General features: G+C 44.2%; 1 protein-coding gene across 4 annotated transcripts in view; it reads right to left on the bottom strand.

The window, feature by feature from the left end:
* MARCHF6 (membrane associated ring-CH-type finger 6) overlaps positions 1-23,203 on the bottom strand; it is a 1,314,422-nt gene that overhangs the window by 1,178,885 nt on the left and 112,334 nt on the right. For 3 of the 4 annotated variants that reach the window (XR_012244456.1, XM_073630743.1, XM_073630744.1), the window contains exon 4: positions 10,149-10,292. Coding sequence is in view for 3 of the 4 variants with exons in the window: in XM_073630743.1 (XP_073486844.1) it covers positions 10,149-10,292 (144 nt within the window). In the remaining variant the exon portion in view is untranslated. Of the gene's footprint in view, positions 1-10,148; positions 10,293-23,203 lie in introns of those variants that run through there. The other variant, XM_073630745.1, reaches the window with a different exon arrangement.

Below are 23,203 nucleotides of genomic sequence, written 5' to 3'. Positions count from 1 at the left end.
AATAAGGAAAGCCATATTGTCGGTGAGTAGAAAGGTAGAATTTACCTGCTGGGTTCAAAAAGCAGTCTTTGAAGTTCTGAGAGAACCAAATTGAAATTCTACAAAAACACTAGTGGCATTACAGCAGAAGCTACTTGAGACAACTTGTACAAAAGTCTTGACTAAAGAATGGGAGGATTGTAATTTGATCCAACCGTTCCCTCAATAGGAGTTTGTCGAGGTAGAGATGGGGTGAAGCCCCCTTTTGTTTTGGAACAGTAAAGAGTTTTGCGTTAAACCCCAAAACCTTTCTGTAACTGGAACAATGGCAATAGCTTACTGGCTCAAGAGGTCTGGCTTGGGTCCAACATTAGAGATTAAAGCCTGGGAAAAACAACAGGAACTCTTCTTGGCTTCAGAGGGGCAACGAGTCTTTCGAGTTTGTGGTTTAGGCTTTCTTTGCAGATTTGCACTACAGTCCATTTAACTTGGTTTCCCATGGAACACGTTCTGTAGTGCAAATCTGCAAAATGCAAAAAGCACTAAAAATGCATAGGTGTGAAGCAGGCCTTATGGGGGATAGAAATAAGCCAGGATATAGAAATGTAATGGGAGTATTTCAGCCAGGCTTCAGGGGTGATATAAAAGCCATACAGGTTTGGCATTTGCATTATACAATATTTTGTTTACAAAAGAGCAAAACGTATTTTAACCGCTTGCCGACCGGCACATGTAACTATACTGTGGGCCAGCAGCTCTCCATGTACATGATCTGGCATTTCTGGGTAGGGCTGTGCTGTCATGCGCTACAGCACAAGCAGATCAGTGGCTCCCGGCCAAAGATTTATGGCCGGGACATGCCAACTGGCTGTGCATATGACAGAAGAGAGCCCTGTGTTGGTAAATAACACAGGGCTCTGTACAGACAGCACATTGCTGAGTAAACAGAGCACACAGTAAACCCTTTGATTGCTCCTAAATGTTAACCCTTTCCAAGCCAGTGTCATTAGTACAGTGACAGTGTATAATAGCACTGATCACTGTATTAGTGTCACTAGTGATGTCAGTGTCAGTTACTACAAAGTGTCAGTGTCAAATTTCCCACTACACCATCACAGTCCCACTATAAGTTGCTGATCACCGCCATTACTAGGATTAAAAAAAATACACCATGGTTTGCAGACGTTATAACTTTCACACAAATATAAACATACTGGGATTTTTTTACCAAAAGTTGTGGCAGAATACAGTTTGGCCTAAATTTATGAAGAAATTCGATTTTTTTTTTAATGAATAGGTTTTCTAACCGAAAAAAAAAAAAAATTCTCAAAATTTTCTGTCTTATTTATATAATAAAAAATAAACTCAGTGGTGATAAAATACCACCAAAAGAAAGCTCTCTGTGTGGAAAAACAATGATATAAATTTCGATTGGGTAAAAGCATTGAATGGCCACACAATTACTGGTTAACCACTTGCCGACCGCCTCACGCAGATATACTGCGGCAGAATGGCACGGGCAGGCAAAATCACGTAGTCCAATCAGTATATAGGTTCGCCGTCAGCGTTTTATAGCGACAGGGACCCCCATATACTACCTACTAAAGGTTTTAACCCGATTGCCCCCTAGTTAACCCTTTCACCAGTGATCACCGTATAAGTGTTACGGGTGACGCTGGTTAGATTGTTTATTATAGTTTATTATAGTTTTAGGGCACCCGCCGTTTATTACCTTATAAAGATTTAACCCCCTAATTGCCCAGCGGTGATATAAGTTACGTTTTTAGGGTCAGATAAGGTCTGCGTCGCCCCAGGAATCGTCAGTTTAGCGCCAGTACGGCTAACACCCACGCACGCAGCATACACCGCCCTTAGTGCTATAGTATCCGAACGGATCGATATTTGATCCGATCAGATCTATACTAGCGTCCCCAGCAGTTTAGGGTTCCCAAAAACGCAGTGTTAGCGGGATCAGCCCAGATACCTGCTAGCACCTGCATTTTGCCCCTCGGCCCAGCCCTGCCCAGCCCTGCCCAGCCCACCCAAGTGCAGTATCGATCGATCACTGACACTTACAAAACACTAAGCACACATAACTGCAGCGTTCGCAGAGTCAGGCCTGATCCCTGCGATCGCTAACAGTTTTTTGGTAGCGTTTTGAATCAGTCGCTAACAGTCAGGAGCTTTTTTGCCTGTGAGTCTCACTAGTGTACCCCTAAATTTAGAGCCCAAAATGGCAAATCGAAGGTACACTAGTGCAGAGGCCTACACGTTTCTGAGCATGACAGATAGTGAAGAGGAAGTCACTCATCTGTCAGATTCAGGCTCAGAATACGATCCTGTAGACGACAGCGGCTCCATGACAGATAGCTGACGACGGAGTTGTGGTCACTGCCAAGGTCAGGCGTACCAGACCCCAATCTTCTTCTTCTGTCCATGAAGTGCAAGAACCGCAGGGCTCTCGTATGGAGCAGAGCAGTACTAGCGCCGCTATTCCTTCTGGTGAACTGGCAAGCACCAGCGGCCTAATACACCCTGGTCGTACATCCAGCACTGCAGTATCACGTGGTGACGTGGCGAGTCCCATAAGTGCAGTTCAAGCTGGCGAGGTGGCAAGCACAAGTAGTGTCCCGCTGCCACCAAAAAGACGAACACAGGCCCGTCGTGCCCATAGTGCCCTTCCTGCTGCATTCGCCAATCCGAATTGGGTACCCACCACTTCTGCAGCACCCGTACTTCCCCCATTCACTGGCCAACCCGGAATTCAGGTGGAAACAGTTGATTTTACGCCACTTGATTTTTATTCACTGTTTTTCACCAAACATCTCTATAGATCTATTGTGGACCAAAGCAATTTATACGCTGGTCAACACATCGCCACTATTCCCCAGTCCTCCCTTGCCAGAGATTGGAGACCAATTACGGTCTCCGAATTTAAGATCTTTCTGGGCCTTTCCCTCAACATGGGCATAAATAAAAAGAGTGAGTTGCGGTCATATTGGTCCACTGACCCAATTTACCATATGCCCGTGTTCTCTGGCTCCATGATCAGGGCACGATACGAGCAGATTTTGCGGTTTATGCACTTCAACAACAATGAACTCTGTCGTCCTCGTGGAGACCCTGAATACGATCGGCTCTACAAAATTTGGCCCCTCGTAAACCACTTCAACCAACGTTTTGCAGACTTGTTTACTCCCCATCAAGTTGTCTGCGTTGATGAGTCCCTGATTAAATTTTCTGGCCGCTTGTCATTCAAACAGTACCTTCCCAGCAAGCGTGCCAGATACGGGGTCAAGATGTATAAGCTCTGTGACAGGGCCACAGGCTATACATGTAGTTTTATGGTTTACGAGGGCAAAGATAGTCACGTAGAGCCGACAAACTGCCCTGACTACATAGGAAGTGCTGGCAAGATAGTGTGGGACTTGGTGTCACCCTTATTCGGAAAGGGGTACCACTTGTACGTGGACAATTACTGTATTACACAAGCGTGCCACTTTTTAGTCACCTTTTTGATCATCAGATTGGAGCATGTGGCACCGTGCGACCTAAATCACCAGGGCTTTCCCCGGCGGCTTGTAGATTCCCGTCTTAGGCTGGGGGAGAGAGCCTGCTTGCAGTGTAATAATTTGCTCGCTATGAAGTGGAGGGACAATAAGAATGTTTTCGTTCTTACCTCCCTTCATGCAGACACGACGGTCAAAATTACTACGGCGACTGGTGTTGTGGAGATACCCCTCTGTGTCCACGAATATAACCAAAATATGGGAGGGGTGGACCTCAACGACCAGTTGTTGGTGCCGTACCTAGTTGCCCGTAAGGCCAGACACTGGTACAAAAAAGTGTCTGTTTATTTATTTCAATTGGCTTTGCTGAACGCTTATGTGCTATACAGAGCTTCAGGACGGACTGGATCCTTCCTTAAATTCCAGGAAGAGATCGTCAGAGCCCTTCTGTTTCCAGACGGTGCTCCACCTCACCTTTCCCAACCAAATGCAGTAAGCCGGCTGCATGAGAGGCATTTTCTTTATGTCCTCCCGAGTACCCCTACCCAACAAGCCCCCCAAAAAAGATTTCGTGTCTGCAGCAAGCGCGGATTTAGGCGTGACACCCGGTATTATTGTCCCTTCTGCCCTGACAATCCTGGTCTTTGCATTGGTGAATGTTTTGAACGCTACCATACACTAGTTGAGTATTAGCGTAGGGTACAGCACTACACAGACTAGGACACACTTTCACAGGGTCTCCCAAGATGCCATCGCATTTTGAGAGACCCAAACCTGGTACCAGTTACAAAAGTTAGTTACAGAAAAAGTAAAAAAAAAAAAAAAAAAAAAAGACAAAAATATATAAAATAATAAAAACCAAAAATAGTTGTCGTTTTATTGTTCTCTCTCTCTATTCTCTCTCTATTGTTCTGCTCTTTTTTACTGTATTCTATTCTGCAATGTTTTACTGTTATGTTTTTATCATGTTTGGTAACCATTTTTTGTTTTCAGGTACGCCATTCAGCTGCAGAGTGGATTTATTTATCTTGACAGCAACAGCGTTTGCTCCCACGATACATAAAGCCGTGACTCCAGCGCTGTCGAGGTGATTTCACCACCACAGTTACATACTTCAGCATATATGCTGAAGCGTGGGGGCAGCAGTGGGTGGAGAAGCGATCTGCTCCTGCCTTTTGCGGGAGGATGCCCCCATGCTTCGGCATATATATATTTTAGGCACAGGTTGCGTTTAAATGTTTTATTTTTTACTATTTTTTTTTTTGTATTTGCTTTGCAGGTATGGTAAGTCTTACTGTTATACTGTAATGTTACTTTGTTTTATTGTTAACCATCATTTGCTTAGCAGGTACGCCATTCAGCTGCAGAGCGGATTTATTTATCTTGACAGCAACAGCGTTTGCTCCCACGATACATAAAGCCGTGACTCCAGCGCTGTCGGAGGTGATTTCACTACCACAGTTACATACTTCAGCATATATGCCGAAGCGTGGGGGCAGCAGTGGGTGGAGGAGCGATTTGCTCCTACCTTTTGCGGGAGGATGCCCCCATGCTTCGGCATATATAAAACGGTGCATGTATGCCCATCATTAGAAGTGGGTGGATGAAGAGAGGTATTCTAATGGTGGGCATACCCACCGATCAATATCTTTTTTTCGTTCAGCCCACAGGCTGCATGAAAAAAAAAAGTTTACAATATATGCCCAACAAGGACCAGCAACATACTGGTATGTTGCTGGACTTTGAGTGGTTATACCAGAATGATGCCTGCAGGTTTAGGTATCATCTTGGTATCATTCTTTTCAGCCAGCTTTCATGTAAAAGCAATCCTAGCGGCTAATTAGCCTCTAGACTGCTTTTACAAGGAGTGGGAGGGAATGCCCCCCCCCCACCACCGTCTTCCGTGTTTTTCTCTGGCTCTCCTGTCTCAACAGGGAACCTGAGAATGCAGCCGGTGATTCGGCCAGCTGACCATAGAGCTGATCAGAGACCAGAATGGCTCCAATCATCTCTATGGCCTAAGAAACCGGAAGCTACGAGCATTTCATGACTTAGATTTCGCCGGATTTAAACAGCGCCATTGGGAAATTGGGAAAGCATTTTATCACACCGATCTTGGTGTGGTCAGATGCTTTGAGGGCAGAGGAGAGATCTAGGTTCTAATAGACCCCAATTTTTTCAAAAAAAGAGTACCTGTCACTACCTATTGCTATCATAGGGGATATTTACATTCCCTGAGATAACAATAAAAATGATTTAAAAAAATTAAAAAAATGAAAGGAACAGTTTCAAAATAAGATAAAAAAATAATGAAGAAAAAATAAAAAAAAAAAAGCACCCGTCCCCCCCCTGCTCTCACGCAAAGGCGAACGCAAGCGTCGGTCTGGCGTCAAATGTAAACAGCAATTGCACCATGCATGTGAGGTATCACCGTGAAGGTCAGATCGAGGGCAGTAATTTTAGCAGTAGACCTCCTCTGTAAATCTAAAGTGGTAACCTGTAAAGGCTTTTAAAGGCTTTTAAAAATGTATTTAGTTTGTCGCCACAGCAATTTTAAAGCATGTCATGTTTGGTATCCATGTACTCGGCCTAAGATCATCTTTTTTTATTTCAAACATTTGGGCAATATAGTGTGTTTTAGTGCATTAAAATTTAAAAAAAGTGTGTTTTTTCCCAAAAAAATGCATTTGAAAAATCGCAGCGCAAATACTGTGTGCAAAAAAAAAAAAATGAAACACCCACCATTTTAATCTGTAGGGCATTTGCTTTAAAAAAATATATAATGTTTGGGGGTTCAAAGTAATTTTCTTGCAAAAAAAAATAATTTTTTCATGTAAACAAAAAGTGACAGAAAGGGATTTGTCTTCAAGTGGTCAGAAGAGTGGGTGATGTGTGACATAAGCTTCTAAATGTTGTGCATAAAATGCCAGGACAGTTCAACCCCCCCCCCCCAAATGACCCCATGCTATTTGCTGAGAGGCATGTCGAGTCCATGGTATATTTTATATTGTGACACAAGTTGCGGGAAAAAGACAATTTTTTTTTTTTTTTTGCACAAAGTTGTCACTAAATGATATATTGCTCAAACATGCCATGGGAATATGTGAAATTACACCCCAAAATACATTCTGTTGCTTCTCCTGAGTACGGGGATACCACATGTGAGACTTTTTGGGAGCCTAGCTGCGTACGGGACCCCGAAAACCAAGCACCGCCTTCAGGCTTTCTAAGGGCGTAAATTTTTGATTACACTCTTCACAGTTTCGGAGGCCATGGAATGCCCAGGTGGCACAAACCCCCCCCAAATGACCCTATTTTGGAAAGTAGACACCCCAAGCTATTTGCTGAGAGGTATAGTGAGTATTTTGCAGACCTCACTTTTTTTCACAAAGTTTGTAAAATTGAAAAAAAGAAAAAAAAAAATTTCTTGTCTTTCTTCATTTTCAAAAACAAATGAGAGCTGCATAATACCTCTCACGCCTCTCAGCAAACAGCTTGGGGTGTCCACTTTCCAAAATGGGGTCATTTGGGGGGGGGGTTTGTGCTATCTTGGCATTTTATGGCCTTCGAAACTGTGATAGGTAGTGAGGAGTGAATCAAAAATGTACGCCCTTAGAAATCCTGAAGGCGGTGATTGGTTTTCGGGGCCCCGTATGAAGCTAGGCTCCCAAAAAGTCCCACACATGTGGTATTCCCATACTCAGGAGAAGCAGCAGAATGTATTTTGGGGTGTAATCCCACATATGCCCATGGCATGTTTGAGCAATATATCATTTAGTGAGAACTTTGTGCAAAAAAAAAAAAAAAAAATTGGTAATTTTCCTGCAACTTGTGGCAAAATATAAAATATTCCATGGACTCACCATGCCTCTCAGCAAATAGCTTGGTGTGTCTACTTTCCAAAATAGGGTCATTTGGGGGGGTTTTGTGCCATCTGGGCATTTTATGGCCTTTAAAACTGTGATAGGTAGTGAGGAGTGAAATCAAAAATGTACGCCCTTAGGAATCCTGAAGGCGGTGCTTGGTTTTCGGGGCCCCGCACGTAGCTAGGCTCCCAAAAAGTCCCACACATGTGGTATTCCCATACTCAGGAGAAGCAGCTAAATGTATTTTGGGGTGCAATTCCATATATGCCCATGGCCTGTGTGAGCAATATATCATTTAGTGACAACTTTTTGTAAATTTTTTTTTTTTTTTTGTCATTATTCAATCACTTGGGACAAAAAAAATGAATTTTCGATGGGCTCAACATGCATCTCAGCAATTTCCTTGTGGTGTCTACTTTCCAAAATGGGGTCATTTGGGGGGGGGGGGGGGGGGGGGGGTTGTACTGCCCTGCCATTTTAGCACCTCAAGAAATGAGATAGGCAGTCAAACTAAAAGCTGTGTAAATTCTAGAAAATGTACCCTAGTTTGTAGACGCTATAACTTTTGTGCAAACCAATAAATATACGCTTATTGACTTTTTTTACCAAAGACATGCGGCTGAATACATTTTGGCCTAAATGTATGACAAATTGAGTTTGTTGGATTTTTTTTATAACAAAAAGTAGAAAATATTTTTTTTCAAAATTTTCGGTCTTTTTCCATTTATAGCGCAAAAAATAAAAACCGGAGAGGTGATCAAATACCATCAAAAGAAAGCTCTATTTGTGGGAAGAAGAGGACGCAAATTTCGTTTGGGTACAGCATTGCATGACCGCGCAATTAGCAGTTAAAGCGACGCAGTGCCAAATTGTAAAAAGTGCTCTGGTCAGGAAGGGGGTAAATCTAGTGCAGTACTAAATAGCAAAAAATGGCCTAGTCGTGAAGAACCTTCTGGAGCTGAAGTGGTTAAAGATGAACTGCAGGCATTTTTATATAGGCATATACCATAACCGGCCGATGCCCCCTACAATCTGAAAATTGCTAAAGTAGACACCACGTCAGTGATATCCACTTGCTTCCAGGTAAAATGCTGAGCAACCGGCTTGGGGCACTGTAAAAACACAAGAGATTGGTTGCTTAGCACAGGTGTCATTCAGGGAACGCTTTGCATTTTCTGAATGAATTTACAGCTTTACATGATTGAAGGACATGGAAAGGGGGTGCTGATATCACACTCTTATGGGTATTGTTCTGTAACGTTTGGGAGGAGTAAATTATCAGGAGTTTTCCAGTTACCATAAAGTACAGGTTAAATTAAAGTGGTTGTAAACCCTTACAAACCACTTTTTACTACAGGTAAGCCTATAAAATAAGGCTTACCTGTACCTACCGTGGATATCTCCTAAACCTGTATCAGCATGTGCCAACGTCATCGGCACATGCGCACTGAAGCAACGGCTCATTCGTGACGTTGCTTCAGCTGACGTGCCGTTGCCGGCGGCTCCCACGCACATGCGCAGGAGTGACGTCATCGCGGCTCCGGCCAATCACGGCCCCGGAGCCCGCAATACCCAGAAAGAACTCCAGGAGACATGTCCCCGGGCAGAGCAGTGTGTCGGGACTGCTGTGGGGGCTTCAAACTAAGGTGAGTATTTCATAATGAGCTAGTATGCTATGTTTTTTTTTTTTTTTGAGGGTTTACAACCACTTTAAGGAATTTTTTGATAGCGCTGGGGTCTTTCAGGGATGCCAGACTAGTAACATCACTAGTAGAAGATATTGGATGCTTTTCTAATTTTAAGGAAGCATGCCTGTGGCTCCTCAAAAACAAAATGAATTCATCAAAGCTCTGTGACCCTCTTCTTCAGATACACCCACAGTAACAGAAGACCACTTCAGCCGCAGGTATGTCTGATAAAGGTTCTGGAGAGGAAGGCATTAACCTCCCTGGCGGTATGATTATTTTGGATTTTAGGTGCTGAAAGCGGTACAATTATTTTGCATGGAAATTTGGCGTTTTATATTGTAGGTCTGTAAATCTTAACAATAACACACTTAAATCTGTCCAAACCAGAGTCTAGTAGATATCCCGGGTATGATAAAGTTTGAAACACAAAAACATAAATTATAATATAATAAATAAAAATAAATAATTAAAAAAAATTAAAAAAAATAGTAATAAAATAAATTTCCCCACAATTCACTATCGCTCAATTCTGCAAGTGTTCTAATTTACTATTGCTGTTTTCTAGCTGGTCTAAAGCCACTTTTGACATAAAGGGACACTTTTTGGTTGCTATGGACAATCTCCAGTTTCCAGGCAGAAAGAACAGTGTATATCATGTAAAACTGCATGCAGGGCATGGGCCAGAGCACTGGGGACAAAAGGGATGTGAAATCATTTCATACAGTACTGTAATCTGTAAGATTACAGTACTGTATGTGTTATGCTTTTGACATTTTTTTGAATTTGCCGCCAGGCTCCGCCCCCGTGCGTCGCGCCGCTCGCAGGGAACGGAGCCTGGCACGGAGAGGCTTCGGAGGAGGACGGAGCCCACGGACACTGCGGGGGACATCGCAGAATCCCGGGGACAAGGTAAGTAACGCCGCCCCAGGATCCTGCAATGCGATCCCGAGTGTGGCTCGGGGTTACCGCTAATGGTACTGAATTTTAACCCCGAGCCACACTCGGGAAACCCGCCAGGGAGGTTAAAGAATGCTTACAACATGATAAAGTTTATATATACGGCATAAAGTATGATTTACAAATGTATGGCTATATCTCATACTTACATGCTGTAAGTGGTACAACTCCCAGCCAGGCAAAGGCCACTAATGTATAGTGAAACCAATATCTAATTGCAGTGCCAATACTTGTAATTAGGCCAGCACAGATGTCCTGTATTGGAAGCCGGGAAGGCATGTCTGGAGAATAAACTAAAAGACAAAAACAGTTAAGAAAAAGGAGTTACACAAAAATGGCCTAGAGCAGGGGTCTCCAAACTTTCTAAACAAAGAGCCACATTAATGTCCTTCGTACTTTAGGAGGGGGCAGACTGGCCAGCGGGAATATAATTTTTTTTTTCTGCCATCAGTAAGAGTAAACGATGTCCCATCTTTGGTATTAGGGGAAGTAATAGTGCCCCATTGTTGGTGTCAGTAGGCAGAATAGTGTCTAGTATCACTGGGAGGAAAAATGCCCCAAGAGGCGGATAAAGGCAAGCAAAGGGCCACAGTTTGGAGACCACTGGCCTAGAGCAAAGGTATATACATAAAACTAAAATTATAACATTACACAGAGATCAAAACACATTTTGCTAAATTATTACTGAATATATGAGTACAATTTGTTAATAGTAACATTTTCTTGGCAGTTACCTTATGAACAGAGGTCACTGAAGTTTAACTGTCAAAACCAAATTTAGCAGATTCACGCAAAACAATACTCACCTCAGCTCCAGCGATGCGGTATTCCCGAACTCTCGGCCCTGAACAAATTCAACAATGCCGAACCAGACTGAACTCCTGCGCATGCGCAGGAGTGACAGCATCCCCGACCTGCGATCGAGACTCTGAAGCCGGCCGGAGATGCTGTCACTCCTGCGCATGAGCAGGAGTTCAGTCTGGTTCGGCATTGTTGAATTTGTTCAGTGAGCTGCGCGTTCATGCTTCACTGTGCAAGGATGGACAAAATCTCACTCTGATGTTTCAGGCATTTCCACCAATCACTATAATACTCATGGAGCATAAGATCACATTCAAATGGGGGTTCCCTTTGAAGCTATTAGCCACATACCAGAATAAGCAAATTTTCATTTCAACTCCCAAAGATGGGATCAAACAGATGCACAACTGGGGTATAATCTCTAACCCTCCACCCAAGACTCCCACTGATAAGACATCTTCTAAAATTACCAACACATAGGCTACACGGGACACATTCTAGTTTTCTGTTGTCCCTACTGCCCACTAGTGTGCAAAGCACACAGCATTTCTTCGGTTGTTCTTTTTGTATCTTTGCCATTTTTGTACTTGCATTGTTGTTTAGATTTGCGTATCTTATATACGAAGTCCATAATTATTCTGTGGACACTACCCTTTTCATATTTTGACTGTTTGCAAACACTATTTGTACCTTTGGTTCTTTTAGATCATGTAGTGCACCCTTCAAATCTAACAAAACCACATATTTTATTTGTGCCATTCTGACATTCTCATACTTTGTAGCTATGTCACTTAAAATTACATCTCTGAATGCTAAGTGTTTAAGTAGCCCATTCAAATGCCCCCTCCCATGGCGCAAAGCTATCACCCAACGCATCGACATACTATGTGTCCAGTCCAAGAAACACATTTCTCTTCGCTCAACCCACCTCTCTGCACTCACAAACTCTTCCCTCACATTTATCAATCTCAAGCTAATAAAAAGGTGATGGGTTACGATTGCAGTCCGTTCTTCGGCATCCTTTATCGCATGTAGAACAAGACCCCTCTGGCAGGTTCCTAATACTGTCGGCTTCCTTTAACAATAGGCCTCCGATTGTTAATATCTATGCACCAAATACCCATCAAAAATCCTTCTAAAAAACTGTCATGCAAAAGATTCAACTCTATCCTAGGGACCAAATTATTTTGTGTGGCGACTACAACAAAGTAGTTGGTCCTTCACTAGACGCCTCCAGCTCAAAGAGAAGGAGGTCTATGGCCCTCTCCTCCCTTTTACTGTTAGAAGACTTTTACGACCCTTGGAGATGTCAACATGGCACTCCTACTCTGACTCTCAGAAAACCTATTCAAAGATCAACCTGTTTCTGACCACTAAAGTACTGCTGCAACACATCTCTGATTCCTCCATCTGAGTGATTTTGTGGTCCGACCACGCACCTGTATCCATTATCTATCACCCTTTCATTGACTTCCTCCAGCACAACCCATAAAATGTGGCGCTTAAATCCCTCGCTGCTCAGTGCGAAGATTAAGGAACAGGTCGGGTCTGTAATTAACCAACCTCTGGAATGCTCACAAATCAACACTACTGAAACTGGGGGGCCCAGGAGAAGAAGCAGCATAACTCAATCATTAATACATTCCTAGAGAACATAAGATCCTTAGAAAGGTGTAACAGCCCCTTCATCTCTCCAGCAAGTCCTCTTCTATATGAATAGTTTCTTTTATGATTCTTGTCATTTCAACCCTTACAACCCAGTCCTTCATGCTCGGAACTTCCTGGGACCTCCAGAGACTCGGAATCAAACTTTTGGCCGCATTTAAAAGAAATGTGACTAAGGGATTCTTATATTGAGGTGCCGTTTTTCTTGTACTATGAAATAGACAGTCCCATGGATTGTTCTGAATCTGTTCTATAATTTGATAGGTTGCTGCCAAGATTCCCTCCCTGTAGGGTTGGATCTTTGTGCATTCCCACCAGAGGTGCGCAAAGGTCACCGGGGCATCACATCTTCTCCAGCAAGTTGGAGGTCCCTCTGCTCCGATCCTGTGCGCCCTCTGGGGGGGGGGTCACATACCATCTCGCCAGGAGTTTACAGCACATTTCAACTGTCTTTGTATCCCCTGAAGAAAAACAAGCCATTCCCCAAATTTTCCTTCTATGTTCCTCATCTCTGAGCGGGCCTATCTCCTCTTCCCATTTCCCAGATATGGAGGGAATTCCGGTTCTGTTTCTTTAATTAGTATTCTATACATTTTTGATATAATTTGATTTAAACTGAGGGGAGAGCAGAAAAGTTTCTCTATTGTCCTTATGTGTCCTTTTCCCCCGTAGCGGTTGTGGTAGTGATTGTGCAAAATGCTGTACTTGTGTGTACCTCCATTTATCTATCTTCCCCATTTTTGTGTGATTTCCGCATAAGTGCAAATCCTATTTCCTTTCATTACATCTTGTAGTAGTATTTCTTCTTTTTTTGCCCATCTAGTGAAGCATATATGTTCCTCTTTCCCTGGCTTGAAATAATTTGTGCCCAGTATCAATAATAATGGTGAATTATAATTCCAGTGGTGCTTTCTTCCTAAGTCATCCCATATTTTGAAAGTGTTTCTAGTTAGTGGGTTTGTACTGTTAGCCAAATCTTGGTGCTGTCGTGGTACCCAAACCATCTTCCCTAAATCTACCTTACTTTGTGAGATCTCCATATTTACCCAGCTTCTCCCCTCTTTATGATGAATCCATTCTGCTATCCGAGAAATACAAATCACCTGATAGTATTTCTCAAAATCCGGAGCTGCTATTCCTCCTGACCTTTTGGCTTTCGCCAATATTGCATATGCGATTCTGGGCCGTTTATGTGCCCAGATATATTTTAATATCATTGATCTTAGTTTCTTAAAATAGTCCTGGGGTACTGTTATTGGGATCATTTGGAAAATATAGGTCAACCTTGGTAGGATATTGATTTTTAAAGCATTAATTCTTCCTCTCCGATTTAGATATTTATTTTGAAGTTAGTCAGTTTTCCATATCTGGTTAACTCATCTAACATAACTGGTATTGTTATTCTAGGGTTAGACAAATAGAAAAGCAGGTCATCTGCATATGGAGCTACCTTAAACTCCCTTTCCCCTACTTTTACTCCTCCGATATCTGGGTTTTTACGGATAGCCGCTAACAAGGGTTCCAATGCTAAGACAAACAGCATTGGCAACAGGGGGCACCCCTGCCTTGTCCCGTTAAATAATTTCAAAGAAGGGGATAAGTTCCCGTTTATTGTAATTTTAGCCGTTGGGTGATAAAAGGCCGATATCCATTTCATCATCTTAACCCCAATGCCCAAATGTCTTAATGTTCCGAACATGAAGCCCCAGTCCACCCTGTCAAATGCCTTTTCAGCATCAATCGTCAGGAATGCGACTGGGGTCTTCCCCCCTCTACTTTATGAATCAAACACAGTGACTTCAGGCCATTATCTTTTCCCTCACTCCCTAATACAAACCCTATCTGATCGATGTTTACCCAGCTTGGTAGCAGGGGCTTTAATCTTTCCGCTATTACTTTATAAAATCTTTATATCTGTATTTAACAGGGATATTGGGCGATAGCTCGCTGGGATTGTTGGATCCTTTCCTTCTTTTAGAATGAGGGTTATATAGGCCAATAATGATTCCTCCCGCAGGGTCTCTTCTTCGGCCAGGGCGTTACATAATTTAGGGATCAGGAACTTTTGAAACCGCTTATAAGATATAGAGTACCCATCAGGACCCGGGCTCTTTCCCAGAGTCATGCTTTTTATTACTATTCTTACTTCTTCTGGAGTGATTGGGGATTCAAGTTGCTAAAGTTCCTCCTTAGGCAGCATGGGAAGGTCAAGACCTCTCAGGTACTCATGAATTTCTCCCTCCCTACGTTCCGCTCTCTGATTTACATTGTATAATGAGCTATAATATTCATGGAAACCCTCCGCTATTTCAGGGGACGAATGAACCATCTCTCCCTGATAGTTCTTATTTTTAGGGATAGAGGAACAATTTTTTTTTCCCTTATTACTCTGGCCAACCACTTCCCAGATTTATTTCCCCATTGATACCTCTTCCTTGTTCACCATGTGGAAGGCACGCTTTTTCTCCTGTTCTAAAAGGTCTGCTAATTGCACCCTTTTTGTTACTAATTCCTGTCTCTCCAGAATACCTTGGGGTCTTGTCAATTGTTCCTAATCCTGTATCTCTCTATATAGAGAACAAAGTTTCTCTCCCTTTTCTCCCTGTGCGTGCCCCTATCAATATCCCCCTTATGACAGCCTTATGCGCTTCCCACAGGGCTGAGCGGGGGATTTCTGGTGTATCATTTTCAAAATTTTCAAGTTCCTGCTCAATCTTCCTAATTATCCCCGGGTCCTGAATTAGGGAGTTGTTTAGTTTCCAGTTCCTTCCCGTCCTAGTATTTAATATTTCTAACTTAATCACTACTGGGGCATGGTCAGATAAAGTAATTGCTTTAATCTCTGCGCTTTTAAGAGGTAATAATTGATGTTCTATAAAGATGTAATCAATCTTTGAGAATGAACCGTGGACTGGGGAGTAGAAAGTGTAATCTGTTTCACGGGTGCCTAATCTTCCATGTATCTACCGGCTGATGTTCCAGTAATAATTTTTTTATGGCCTTCTGTCTTTTAGCTGTATAATGAGAGGGACCCCCTGTTCTGTTGTATCCATCTGCGGGTCTATGCTCAAGTTTAGATCCCCCACCATTATGAGTTTACCTTCTTTAAATACTTCAAGTTTTTTTAAAACTTTCTTTAAAAATAAGTCTGGTTTCCTATTTGGGGCGTATTTATTTGCCAGTGTGCATTCCATATTAAACAAGGTCCCTTTTACAAAGAGAAATCTTCCCTAGGGGTCTGCCAGTTGCTCTCTTACAGTAAAAACCATGGTGTTACCAAAACCTATGGCCACACCCCTCGAGTGGCTAGATATTGATTTTCTATAGAACCACATAGGGAATGAATGTGAAGGCAATCTACACCCTGAAGCGTGAGCAATATTCGCCCCCCAAAAAAAGAGCTCCTTGTTTACTTTGTACCTTTTGCTTGGGGTATTCATCCCCCTTACATTATAAGTGACTACATTTATTGTGGCCACGGTTCATCATAAAAGAGCACCTGGCAAATTGCAACAAATCCAGAGAGAAGGAGGAGAAAAAAAAAACCCAATCCACCCCCCCATCCCTCCCTCCTCCCACACACCACCCCCCCAAATCCCATCCTCCCCCCTCCCTCCACCAAAACCCTTCCCTTCCCAGGAGGATGGACTAAGTCCATGTTGTTCCATGTGCGAGTCTGACGGCTTCTGTCTAGAGGTCATTCGATTCCCGTATCTTCTTGGGAGAGGGTACTCCTACACCATCAACCCCTCTGTCCCTCCGGGCCCCTCCCCCTCCACCACCTTCCCCTTTTAACTCCAAATTATACCCTTATATTTCTTAGTCACAGGAGTGCCTATCTTATCACCCATAGCGTACTCTGCCCCTATCTTCCCCTACCCCCCCCCTCCGACTACGAGTCCAGTGCATGCTACTTAGAGCTGCCGATGACCCGTGGTTCTCCTCCCAGCCCGGTAAAGAAGGGGGCGAGAGGTCCAATTTGCTACAAAAATCCCATAGGTCTTCTGGAAATCTTAATACTGCACTACGACCATCTTTTTTCCCTTTGAGGCATGCTGGGAATCCCCACTGATATGTCACATTCAGTGCCCGCGTTTGTTCTGTCAGTGGTTTAAGAAGTCTTCTTCTTGCTAAAGTTTCTGCTGATAGATCTGAAAATATTTGCAATTCAATTCCATCATATGAGATTCCTACTGAAGTCTGTATGCCCTCCATGAATTTAGACTTCTTTTCGGCATAGTGGAACCTAGCTATGACATCTCTTGGATTGTCATCCGCTTGGGATTGATATCTTGTAATCCTATGTACCCTGTCCAATTTTAGTATTTCTGCTGCTTCCCACTCCAGCATAGGGTTAAACAGTTCCTGCATCACTTTTGTTAATGCATCATTTTTATATTTCTCTTATCCCTCTTATCCGCAAATTTTTTCGGCGGCTTCGATTTTCTTGGTCCTCCATTTTGTAGAATAACAATCTATTTGTTTTCTGCAGGGATTTCATCTGTTCATTTATTTCCTCCAACCTTTGATCGTATTTGTTCATGCTTTCCTCTATTTCTTCGACTCGTTCCAAGACCTGTCCAATATCTGCTCTAACTGCCGCTATGTCTGTTTTCAGTGATACTTCAACTTTAGCCGGCATCTCAGCCAGCATATTAGAGGTAGGCTTGCTTGAGCTTCCTCTAATCTTAAATTCTCCTCCGTGTCAGCTTCCACACCTTTCTTCTTCTGGTCTGGACATTTTGTGCCTTAGAACTTCCTTGGGGATTACTCCCTACATTTTTTTGGCCGCGTTACAGGTGTTCCATTGATCTTTCCCGTTTTAGAATCTTCATCTGCCACTTTTTGCTTACCCATACCTGTGCGTGCTGCAACTACCTGCCTAGAGTTGCCATGCCCGTTCTCAATCATGCTTGTTTCAGCTGTCATGTAACGCTGAATACCCCCCTGGCTCATGACAAGTGGAGCCCCTTTTCCCGCTTTGCCCGATTTTCTTCTCATATTAACTTAAAGGCTGCGTTCATTTAAATACTTCTTAGGGGAAAAATAAACAGAAAAAGAGAAATTGACCCCTAAAAGCCCCAGTTATCAAAAATGTCAACAGGTAACAGGGATTTTCTCAGCAAGTAACAGACTGTAGTGGCAAGTAGCAACATTCAGTGGGTAGTGTAAATTATTTAGTGTCAGCGAATTGTCGGCAAGTGGCAACGATTATGAGCAAGCAGCGGCAGTTATCGGCAAATTAGCAAAAAAAAAAAAAAGTTAGAGGGATACAGGCAAATAGAGACAGATATCAGGAACAGTTATTGATAATTAATGACAGTTGTCATGTAGTAGCTGTATTATCAAGCGTGCTAACTCGCATACATCTCCACCTTGATGAAAATCGGGAGTCTCCATTCCAGGCTATTGACAGTCCCAGCGTCCATCTCCGTTGGTTGTATTTACAACACAAGCCTGTTTGACACACAGAATATATGTTTTCGCATGTTGAAACATTCCGTGTGCTTGTCACTCCCTCCCCCCCCAGGTGGATGAGTTGGTAGAAGCCAAGCTGGAGACGCACACTGTATGAGCTGGATCCGGACATCATCCATCCACAGTCCCTGCAGAGGGCAAAGTCTGCCTGCGTGTGAGACCTCGCCAGAGAGGAGGTCCATCATTGAGGGTAAGGGTCCACCTTTTAATACTGTGGGACTATATGAGAGCTCTTATCCTCATTTCCCTCCCTCTCCATATATATGTGCAGTGTCTGACTGGTCGGAAGGTGGATGCTTCCTCCTGCTTCTGTGAAGTAACTGTTTATGTATGGGACTCCCTCTCCTACTGTTCATCATAAGAACTTTCGCTCCTTGGAGTATTTCATCTAAGGACTGTTCCTTATCCATTTGGGTTGTGAAAACTTTTCTTGAAATGTTATGACACTTTTTAAGCATATTTTTTTCACAGCTTTTTACCATTTATTAATTATCAATATTTTTTGATGCACATTTCTGATTTTCTTACAGGGATTTAGATTATGTATTTTTTACACAGATTATGTTCATTATGAGCGCACGTTTGTTTTCTCTTTTAATAGTGTTGATTAAATGGATATCATTATCAGCAACAGTCATTCCCAAAAAAAAAAAAAAAAAAAAAAAAAGGGGGGATTTTACCAGCAACCAACGGTGTACTGTGGGGGAGCAGCAAAAAAACCCTTCCCAGCCTACCACATTCTTTACAGATTGGCATCAATCATCAGCGGTTAGCAGCCATCTACTTTAAAGATTGTCAAAATAAAAGGAAGTTTTCTGCTGACTTACATGCTTTTCTCATATTCTCATGCTTTTTCCATGAAGTAAACAGTTCCATTTAAACAGTTCAAAACATGTAGGTTATTTAAACTGTACTTTTGTAGTCCTACTTCTTTCCCATGCTTCTCTCACCCCACGTAGCAGCGGTCTGCAGCAGTCAGAACTGAGGTCAGGTCCCGTCACCAGCCAACTCGCAGTCTACGGATCCCTCTTTACATGCTCGATGAGGAAGTGGAGGAAAGCACGGCTCCCGCATCAGCCAGCATATCGTCCCCAGGTGAGGGTCTGTTCCATGCAGCTATGCAGTTTGAAGCTAGCAGCGCGGGATAGCATGCCAGACTGAGTCGGGGGGAAGATGAGGTGGCGGTCGAGAGAGAGAGTCAAGCAGCCACACTGATACCAGCCTTTTGATGAGGACGTCCGAGTGTCGGAACGTCCGTGAGAGAGCGGCAGTTGCCATGAATATCATGGATGGTCACATTCTCCGTTGCGCCGCATCCCCTGCATCTCCAGCCATTACATTCACTCGCTGCTTACTCTGCCCTCTCCTCTAGCATGGCAGAGTGTCAGAGAGCTCACCTTGCTGGTCATGGGATTGGCCGCCTGGGGGCATGCCTGTGAGCAAGCCGGCCTATTTAAGTTTGTCAGGCACTCTGTTCAGTGCTGCCTGATCATCAGCTTCCTGTGCCATAGTTCCTGTTTCCTGTCTTGTTTTCCTGATCTCCTGACGACCCGGATTGCCCTTGGATTCTCCTGTTTGCTGCCTGTACCTGACCTTGGCCTGTTTGACTCCGCTTCTGCCTGCTCCTATTGTACCTTGCTGCCAGTCTGTTGCCGAACCCTGCTTGTGTCCCGATCTGCCTGTCTTGCTCCTGCTCAGCACCTGTTACCAGTGTTACGGACTACTGACCTGTTGTCTGAAGATCATCTCTCATCCTGTACCTGGATCTCTTCAGCAGGCTCTCATACCATTCCGCACTCTCGTGGCTCCTGTCTGCTCTACCAGGGGCCGTGAGTCGGATAAGTAAGGGAGTCTACCCTCTGCCCAAGCGGACTCATCAATCTGGTAAGTAAAAGTCTGACACAGAGCTTCAGATGGGCGGGTGGAGATGGGGCTCCGGAGTCCAGTCACGGGCTGCTACATGTCAGAGCTCCTCCCCCCACTGGCTGAAAAAGGTTTAAAACCACCTGCAAAGCACCACTATGCCGGCAGTACTGTCCATTGATTTTCAGGGGCACTTTAGGAGCTCCTATGGCGCTGCAAAGATGCAACTTGCAGGACTTTTTTTGGCGTCCTGCCAGCACACCGCTCCAGCGTGAAAGCACTTGCAGGCGCTATTTTTAGTGCTATAGCGTCTGTAAAGCGCCTCAGTGTGAAAGCAGCCTTACAGACCTGCTATGTTAGCTCCCCCTTTATGTCAAGTCCTTGGAGACTTTAGTGTGGTTTCCATGTATAAACTAAATCATTCTAAATCATTCATGATGGGGATCCCTTTCTCACATTCAATTAAAACCAATATATCCAAATTTTACCCCTTCTCCTGGGCACCCAATTCAACCATGACATACTTACATCTCCGTCTGCTATGATTTTTGCACACAAATTTCACCTCTCTGCTTCAGAAACTTCAATCTATTAGTTCATCTATGTCATCCATTAAAGCATCCTGGGCTGGACGCATAGCTCATGGCCAAGATGTTCCTCCTTCCACGTGTTCTTTACTTCTTTAGGACTCTGCCTCTACTACCCGCTGACATAGCTAAAATTCAACAAATTTTCAACACCTTCATTCGGGCAACTCGTAAACTCCAACTAAAGTCCTCTTTATTAAGTATCCCTACAGCTTTTGCCAGTCTTGGAGCTCCCAATATTAAATGGTATTACAAGGCAGTTTTCCGGGAGCGTGGTTTCAGCATGGCACCGACTGGGCGCTTCTGATCAGAGCTCCATCTGATTTACGGCCTTTCTCCCTCTGGCAATGCCTTCAAAAGCCTCCGGTTCTTGCACCAGTAAGGGGTCTGGGAGAGGCTTGGCTTCTAAACTGCCCTCCTCAGGCTCCATTAAACACTTCATCGCCCTTGACGAGGGGAGCCCCAGCGCACCTAAAGGGCAGGCCCGAGCCTAGTGAGCCAGCAGGTCTCCATCCACCCATGTGGCCTCACCCCGCAGGAGCTACCCCGGCTTCCCCCTTCTAATCTGATCTCACGGAGGACCTTGGTTCCCTTGCGAGCTCTGACATATCCTCCCTGATGAGCGGTCTAAACTAGCAGGTATGTTCCAAACCCCGGAGAAATCTATCAAAAGAGAGCTCTCAACCCGGACCAGCAAGTGGGACATATCTGATCTCCCAGCTGTGGACACAGAGAAATGCCAGGACATACATGCGGAAGCTATTAAAGAACTACAGGACAAAGTCACCCAATTGGCACTCACCCATCATGCCACTCTATAAACTAGAGGATTTGGAAAACTAAAAATCGCAGAAACAATCTACGCATTCAAAGGTTACCAGAGGCAACCAAAGATGGTGATGTGGAAAATATAATGCGAGGAATGTGCATCGTGCCCTCTGTCCATGCAATTTATCAGCAGTCCAACCCAGGGATGTGATCTGCCACTTCGAGGACAAGAAGGTGGTTATGCTGAAACTTCGCGGCACTCTGGTCATAGATTTTGACAGTGCAGCCATCAATATCTCTCCGGACCGGTCTAAGGAAACCCTAGAATGATGCAGGGTCTTCAAACCGCTCCTGGATCAGTTGCAATCCGATGAAGCCACCTACAGATGGGGATTCCCCTCATGCCTTATTGCCACTGAAAATGGCCGCTCATCCATCCTGCGGTTTCCTGAGGACCTTCCTGCCCTGTTCCATGACATCAACATGTTGCCTTTAGAGCTCCCTGGATGTCATGACCACATCCCAGTGTTCTCTGTAACGCCGGACTCTCAATGGCGCAAAACTCATTCTAAAAAGAAATGTGCAGCGACACCTGAATCATAAGGAAAACAAAAAAAAAAAAACGAAACATGTAAGGTGACTCACTCTTTCCTCTTTAACCTCTGGATGCCCACAGTAAGGGTAGCCTGTCCTGTTTTGTTTCTGATGGCCTCCCACGTCACTATAACCTCAATTCATCTTACCTTATCCAGAGGTTCTATTACCCTATTACTCTTTATTTGGGAACTATATCCAAATGCCATTACTTTTTCAAACTAGTTTTGACTGTTTAACATGTTTTGTTGCCAGAGGCTAATATTTGCAGGTTTTTACGACCGTTGTACTTTGTCCGTGTACAGGTTGGGGCCAACAGCCCCAGTGCACTATGTGTTTCACACCTTAGTTACATGCCCCCTTCTTTTTAGGGTTTGTGAGAATGATCAGCTACCTAACCACACTAGCCGGACCATTTATAGAGTCCTCGCTGGCTTCTGTCTCTCCCCCCCCCCCATCCTCTCTCCCGTTTATCTTGGCATATATAGATTGTTTCACAGACAGAAGGGTCATGCTCTACTACCACAGATTAGCGCCAGTACCACTAACACCCACACAAGCAGCATACGCCTCCCTTAGTGGTATAGTATCTGAACGGATCAATATCTGATCCGATCAGATCTATACCAGCGTCCCCAGCAGTTTAGGGTTCCCAAAAACGCAGTGTTAGCGGGATCAGCCCAGATACCTGCTAGCACCTGCATTTTGCCCCTCCGCCCAGCCCAGCCCACCCAAGTGCAGTATCGATTGATCACTGTCACTTGCAAAACACTAAACGCATAACTGCAGTGTTCGCAGAGTCAGACCTGATCCCTGCGATCGCAAACAGTTTTTTTGGTAGCATTTTGGTGAACTGGCAAGCACCAGCCCCAGGCAGCGTCAGGTTAGTGCCAGTACCGCTAACACCCACGCACACACCGTACACCTCCCTTAGTGGTATAGTATCTGAACGGATCAATATCTGATCCGATCAGATCTATACTAGCGTCCCCAGAAACGCAGTGTTAGTGGGATCAGCCCAGATACCTGCTAGCACCTGCGTTTTGCCCCTCCGCCCGGCCCAGCCCAGCCCACCCAAGTGCAGTATCGATCGATCACTGTCACTTACAAAACACTAAACGCATAACTGCAGCGTTCACAGAGTCAGGCTTGATCCCTGCGATCGCTAACAGTTTTTTTGGTGGCGTTTTGGTGAACTGACAAGCACCAGCCCCAAGCAGCGTCAGGTTAGTGCCAGTAGCGATAACACCCACGCACGCACCATACACCTCCCTTAGTGGTATAGTATCTGAACGGATCAATATCTGATCCGATCAGATCTGTACTAGCGTCCCCAGCAGTTTAGGGTTCCCAAAAAACGCAGTGTTAGCGGGATCAGCCCAGATACCTGCTAGCACCTGCGTTTTGCCCCTCCGCCCGGCTCAGCCCACCCAAGTGCAGTATCGATC

Source organism: Aquarana catesbeiana, linkage group LG05, assembly GCF_042186555.1.
Source record: "Aquarana catesbeiana isolate 2022-GZ linkage group LG05, ASM4218655v1, whole genome shotgun sequence".
NCBI lineage: Eukaryota > Metazoa > Chordata > Amphibia > Anura > Ranidae > Aquarana > Aquarana catesbeiana.
This window is presented reverse-complemented; position numbering and strand designations above follow the sequence as displayed.